The sequence below is a fragment of the Merops nubicus genome, unplaced genomic scaffold (genome assembly GCF_000691845.1).
Source record: "Merops nubicus isolate BGI_N331 unplaced genomic scaffold, ASM69184v1 scaffold7506, whole genome shotgun sequence".
Classification (NCBI taxonomy): Eukaryota; Metazoa; Chordata; class Aves; order Coraciiformes; family Meropidae; genus Merops; species Merops nubicus.
Window position 1 is genome coordinate 1 of NW_008614259.1, and position 7,179 is coordinate 7,179.

The 7,179-nt window shown below is 41.1% G+C and overlaps 1 protein-coding gene across 1 annotated transcript; it reads left to right on the plus strand.

Moving 5' to 3' along the window:
* Window positions 1–5: 5 nt before the first annotated feature.
* MESDC1 (mesoderm development candidate 1) lies at window positions 6–1,781 on the plus strand (the record flags this gene model as incomplete). Its single annotated transcript, XM_008942160.1, has 1 exon — window positions 6–1,781. A coding segment is annotated over one exon (1,008 nt), but the record flags the coding sequence as incomplete, so codon positions are not given.
* Window positions 1,782–7,179: the final 5,398 nt, after the last annotated feature.

Below are 7,179 nucleotides of genomic sequence, written 5' to 3' on the forward strand. Positions count from 1 at the left end.
CCAGCAGCGGTTCCCTGCAGAGGAAGAAGCTCATCTCTATCTGCGACCACTGCAAGATCAAGATGCAACTGGTGGCTGATCTGCTTCTGCTGTCGAGCGAGACCAGGCCGGTGAACACGGAGAGCCTGTCAGTCTTCGGTGAGTCCTTCGAGAAGTGCAGGGACACGATCATTGCCAGGACCAAAGGACTCTCCATCTTGACCCATGACGTCCAGAGCCAGCTCAACATGGGACGCTTCGGGGAGGTGGGGGAAAGCCTGATGGAGATGGGGGAGCTGGTCGTCTCCCTGACCGAATGCTCTGCCCATGCCGCCTACCTGGCTGCCGTGGAGACTCCGGGGGCCCAGCCTGCTATGCCTGGCTTGGTGGATCGCTACAAGGTGACCCGATGTAGGCATGAGGTGGAGCACGGCTGCGGGGTCTTGAAAACTACCCCTTTGGCAGATATGAGCCCTCAGCTTCTGCTGGAGGTTTCTCAGAACATGTCCAAGAATTTGAAATTCCTAACAGACGCCTGCGTGCTGGCCAGTGAGAAATCCAAGGATAAATTTGCTAAGGAGCAGTTCAAACTCAGTGTCAAATGCATGAGCACCAGCGCCTCTGCCCTCTTGGCGTGTGTCAAGGAGGTCAAGACTTCACCCAGTGAGCTGACCAGGAACCGGTGCGTCTTGTTCAGTGGACCTTTGGTGCAGTCTGTCTATGCTCTGGTGGGCTTTGCCACTGAGCCCCAGTTTTTGGGTAAAGCTGCCACCATTAATCCAGAGGGCAAAGCTGTGCAAACTGCCATCCTAGGAGGAGCCATGAGCGTGGTATCTGCTTGTGTGCTCCTGACCCAATGCCTCAGGGATATAGCCCAACACCCCGAAAGTAGCACCAAAATGAGCGATTACAGGGAAAGGTTGAGGAACTCAGCTTGCGCCGTCTCAGATGGTTGCAACCTGTTATCTCAGGCACTAAGAGAAAGATCTTCACCCAGGACTTTACCGCCAGTGAACTCCAATTCTGTGAATTAACCCCCACATCTTCTGTTTAAATCCCAGTTGTTGCTAAAGGAAAATAATATCCCGCCTCCTCACCCCTTTTTTGTATACCAAAGAATTCACTTGGATAAGCCCAGTCCTTTGATTTCATGTGGCAAAGAAGCAGAACATATTCAGACTATACATACTAATAAAGGTAGCCAGTTTTGGCTTCTTTTAAGATCAAGCAAGTATCTGCAGATAAATTTTCCTTTATTCAGCAAGGTCTTCACAGAAATGGTAATAAGAACTGTATAAAGGTTTTTTTATATTTGGGGAGGTGGGGGTATCTTAAAAAAAAGAGGAAAAAACAGCTTTAATCGCGCTGGGTGCGGTTTTTAAAGTTTGTCTTGTCTTGTCTTCCGAAGTTTCCCTTCTAAATTTTACTGTTCAGTTGTGCAGGAAAAAGGTTACCTCAGTTCTCACTCATTTAAAGAAATGAAAAAACCCAACAACACGTAGATGATGGATGTAGCTACTATTTTGTTTGGTTTTGTTTTGTATGACTTCTTTTTTTATTTTGCATCAAGTGTTAGGTTAGAAGTGCATTTGGTGTGTAGGAGTGGAAGGACTGGAGGTTGTGATTATGTTTTCCATGTGTTGATTTCCAAACTGGGGGAAAAGCTACTGTGAGTGTTTAAACAAACAAACAAAAGTTACACTATAACAAAAGTGATTTTTAATTTTTTTTTTTCCAATGTCAGTTTTTATCTTGCATGTACTGGAGTATTTATTTCATCTATTAAAATGTTATGTTTCTCAGATGCCTTTCTGTGAATCTCTTAATACTTGAATAATTGAACAACTAGGCCTGTTTGCATTGTATGTCATTTCCCCTAGGGAATGGGTGGTACAAATGTAACCGTAGTTCTAGACGGCAGCATACAGGCTTCAGTTCAGCTCTTTTATTTTCATAAACAGTGTCCCTCCCCCGGTGCTCCCCCTGCTCCTCCTCGGGACGGCTCTGACAGCGATGGGCTGCGGTTGTGTTTGTGGAAGGCTGCGCGCAGAGCCGCGTGCGGCGGGATCGCCCGGTGGCTGCGGCGGGGCACAGGCGGCCTTTGTTTGCCTTTTATCAGCATTCCCTGTTATCTTCCGAGAATGTTTTGTGTTTTAACTCTTGCAGATGTTGTGGGCCATCTGTGTTGAATCCGTGAGTTTCCGTATTAATTTAAGTAAGGATTTCTTGAGAAACTTTGCCCTGCTTGTGCTGTGTGTCTGCTTAGGATGGTGAAGGTTTGCTGGAGCATGCCCTTTGATTCCTCAGGGGTTTGTGTTGGAGCTCCTCTGTGCAGACTTCTGTCAAAGTAGTTCCAGCTTGATGTTGTAGATAATGGGAGAAGTTAACTAAGCTTTGAGGGCCGGTCCACCTCCAGTTGAATTCCTTGGGAATTGTGAGTTGGACCTTAGGTTATACTGCAGTAGTTTCCATAATTGCAACGATGATTTTTTTCAGCCTGGTATTTGTGGACCTGTGGGATCTGTTGTCTTCTGTATGTTCCATGGAAGGTAAACAGAAGAGCAAGCCTGCTGTCAAGGAGGCTCTGTCTGTGCAGCTCCATTGCATAACTGGATTTATTTTTTTTTAAATAGGTCTGAAAACTGAACAATGTTGAAAGCTGGTACCTTAAAAATATTGTTACCATGATTTAAACCTTTACTGTACAAGCACTGTCCTTGGAAGAAGTTAACCTTTTGGTTATGGTTATGGAAGAGTCCTGCAATAGTAAAAGGTCTTCCTTTCATACCAGTATTGTCTTTCTTGCCCATGATGCTTTTACCTAATTTCAAAGGGGATTGAAACGTTACTGGGTAGTAGACAAATACATCCTGTTGAAGGCAATAGAAGCTAAACTTGTATATTCATATCGTCAAGGTTAGAAAAAATAATTACTTGACATTAATACCGTGGACCCCAGTATCAGGTTTTGTTGATTTTTAAAGGGAACTTTTCTGACTTGAGTGAATTGTATGATTAGGACTTTTCTTTGTGAAAAAATCACTCCAAGCTACATTCCTCTGGGGTAGGGTTTTCTCCCTACGTTACCTCTGATGCAATATAAGCCCAGCAGCGTGTGCTGCAGAGGCAGGGATGTCCGCATCTCTGCGATGTAGTATAAAAGTTCTCTCACTGTTTTTTCATTAAAAAATAAATATATACACATACTGTTATAACTTTGGACTTGGATGCTTCTACAGGTATTTTTCCTCAGAGGCTCTCTCAAGTGCATGCACACACGTTTTCTCATCTGGATGGCAGGAACAGCTGTATGACTCTGGAGAGGGATTCAAGGCCATCTACAAGGGAGGTCCTGTGTCTCTGTAGGGTTTGTGGCTGCCTGCTCAGCTATCCTTTGTATCTCCCTCCCTTGTAGCATGTCTCCATGGAAGCTGAGATACTGTCCCAGTCTCCCCTTCCTTTTCCGCAGTTGCACCGAGGGGAAGGAGAAGAAAAGGGACTGTAGCAAACGTAATGCTTTCAGGATGTACTGTCTTCTGTGGCTGCAGACAGGAGGTGAGGAACTGGCTCCACCCTTCCTTTGCATAGATCCTAGATGGTGGAGAACTTCGTGTGGGACGTGTGGAGACAGTGCTGGGGAGGCTGCGGGGCAGTGCTGCTGGGGCAGGGTGCAGGTGCTAGGGTGGCATCCTTTAGCTCCAGTTCTTTTACCTTACCATGACCTACATTTGTGAGGCCTGCTTCCAGATATAAACCAGAGGATTCTGAAGAGCAGCTCTGCAGCATGTCTGACAAAAAAAATGAAAGTAACGTCCCACTGGCTCTTTTGATGTTTCTACTCAATTTTTGGGGCTGCTGAACTAATTAGAATCTTCTTGGTTCATTTATACCTTATTGAGGTTATATGGATCATGTCTTATTACCTCTGCATATGAAAGGCAATGTATTATTAATGATGATGGTGCCAGTTTTTGTTGTGGCAAGATTTTAAGTGGTTTAGTGCAGTTTTTGTTTTAATAAGAATAGTGCAGAATCTTCCCTCCTTTTCTAATTATCTTTTGAAGTGAAGTCCATGCATACATATTCAAATCAGTATGTATCCTCTTTTTCCTTGTTTTAACAATGAAGGAAAACAAACTGTTGTAGACCTCCATTTGCTCTTGAGGTGTGTGGGGTTTTAGGTGACTTGGTTTTATAAAATAAAATGTGAAATGGAGCCAGGACATGATTTTAATTAACAGGCTGATTAAAAAATACATGTATTCACAAACAGTAAATTCACCAAAGTAACTTAGTGTAACATTTTAAAGTAACAGTAATTCTAACATCTTAAAATATTCAGTCATTTCTTCCCAGAGTAGAACTCGCACAAAGGGAGCCATGTGCTCCTTGGCCTCAGCTAAGAGAGTATCTGTCAAAATCAGTGCTATTCATAAAATTACCACAGCAAAGTTAAAAAAAAAAATAAAAAAGACTTGTGATGCAAACAAGTACAACTGTTCTTATGCACTCTGAGTAAATGATTAACAGGAGAAAGTCTGTATGTACATAAGCACATTGTGGCATTTTCTAAGCTGAAAGTGTGTGATTCCACTACTAAGCATGAACACATATTTTAAATGCTATTGTGCCACATTTATAAAGACTTCATGTACATTGTGATTATTTGGAATGTATTCCTATGGAATGTTAATTCTGATATAAGACATTTCAGTAGGTATATTTATGTTGTTCATTACTTTGTACTCTCTGGGACAGAAAAAAAATACGTAATGGACTCGTTTTCAGGGTGCAGTTGCTGGCTACATCTAGGTCACTGATTATCACTTGGCATCATGCTTTAGGTCCTTGTTTCCCAAATGCTTACACCATTTAGGTCAAGACATAGTGTCACTATTTCAACATAGGCTTAGACAAGCAGGTGATTCGTTTTCTGATCTGTAACCTCGATGACTTGACAAAATAAAACCTAATATTCCAGGGTGCTTATATCACACATGATCTACTCTAATAGTGCATTTAATAAAAGGGTTAACTTATTTCTAAACATATTATGCAATGCACATTTCTAGCCAAAAATAACATTCTGCCCATAAAAAGATAATTAAGTGTATTTTCTAAATGTAAGAGTTTTTTAATAGGAAGAAGCTGTCACTTTTGCATTGTCTCTGACTTTGATTTTACCTTTTGGTTGCTGCTTCATCATAGTGATGTTCATTATTAATTTAATACAGCAGCTGAATCTCCAAATTTGAGGTTGAACCAATGTTTTTTCTGATTCTAAAAAAAAAAAAATCTGTAAGACAACTAGTAAATTAAGAGCAAAATGCTAGTGGAAAGCAAATACACTATTTAAGGGAACTTGGAAATGTAAATCAGTGTTATTTTTCAAAACTAAGAAAAAAAAAAAAAGACCATGGGTCAGATAATTCCCTTCACTTTTTACCACAGGAAATGATCAAAGTAGCAGAAAATCTGCTCTTCTTGGCCAAACTTCTGTCAGAGACAGAAGTGGTCGAGCCAACACATGGTGTATGCAGCCTTGCAGCAAGAGGGGATGTGGCTGATGGGAAAGGAGGTGGAACCAGGGAAAATCTGTAGGGTAATACCTCCTATTACACCCACAGGAATTTTCCTATTCTAGATAAAACAGAAGCTGATCCAATAAAGCAAATCTCAAGCAGCACAATGTTTCCTTCTGGGCTGGTAGAGTTTTGTGAAGGAAGATGTGGGACGAGGAGTGTTTGGGATGCTCTGTGCTGAGCAGCTGTGTTGCTGTGGGGAACCAAGGGCCTCTGGGGTTGCCTGAAGATATCTAAGAGGGACAGGCAGAAATGTGTACCTGCCAGAACAGAGTGGTGGGAAATGAAGAAGGGATTGTTTGGTTTTGGTTGTTTTGGGGTTTTTTTTTGGTTGTTTTTTTTTTTTTTTTTCTTCTTTCTTCTCTACAGGCTCTTTGTAGACTTTACAAGCAGAAGCAGATGGTAGGGACTAGTACATTTTACTTCTTTGTTCTTCCTGCCTGTGAAAGGTGCCAGATGGGCAATGATAAAGATAGAAATTCTCTTCCTGTAGCCCAGGGATAGTGAAAATGCAGAGCTTCAAGGCTGCCCTACCCTCACAGGATCACAGTAACAGATTTTTTAGGGGGCCCACTTGTTTCACTTTTTGACTCTTTGCCAAGAAACTGACAGAAAACACCAGTGGCAACTTGACAGGGGCATCAAGACCATTAAAATATTTCACTTAGGACACCAAACCACCATCAGGTTTGGGTCATTCACAAACAGGCCAAAAAATATACAGGCTAGTTATGAAGTGCAAGGCTAGGTCTTTCATATGAGTAACTTGGAAGGTTAAATACTGTGTACTCTGAAAGGTGTTTATTTACTTGGGAATTATGAATTATCAAAATTTTTATGTAAGTAGTTCAAAAGTGTATTTAATTAACATAATTAGCAGCAGTGTTCTGAACCATTTTCTTAATTAAGATGGACATCTGTGGACATGAAGGACCTCATCTATGACTCAATGAAGTCTGTGTAATTAAATATTAATATTTTCCACAAAGTATGTTAAAATGCTAGGCACTGTTTTGTGTTCCAAAGCCAGAAATTATATATTGATTTTCATTAATCTGAATCTTTTCCTAGAACTGGTTTTATTGTACTAGAGTCCTTTGAACCTAGGAGGTTTTTTTGTTTTGTTTTTCTAAAACCACACAGTGTATGATTCTCTATTCTGACAAAGTCAAAAGCAGCATTTCAAGATTAATGCAGAGATTCCTGGGGTCTTCTGTCAGCTTGCCAGACTCTTGTTCCTGTTCTAACTTAATTTTTTATAATTTCCTTTTATGTTAATAAAGGCTTCTTGTGGCTGTAAAAGTTGAAGTTGTCTTACTCCATAGACAGCCTGGTTCTTATGTAGATACTATTTAGATTATTTAGAAATCCTGCTGGTTGCCAGATGGAGCTCTTTGGGTTTTATGTTAAATACTTGGAAAGCTAAATAGCTTGATTTTTCTCTCCTCTCTCCCTTACTCCCCCAACAAAATAAATAAATACTTGAAAAGTAATTACTAACAAGTTGCTTAACTTCAGTTTTAAAATCAAATTAATCTGAGGTGAAGTGACTGTAAGTATGAGATACCTCAGAGTAGTCGGGTTTTGGCAGGGTCTGACTTGCCTACCAAGATTTTAA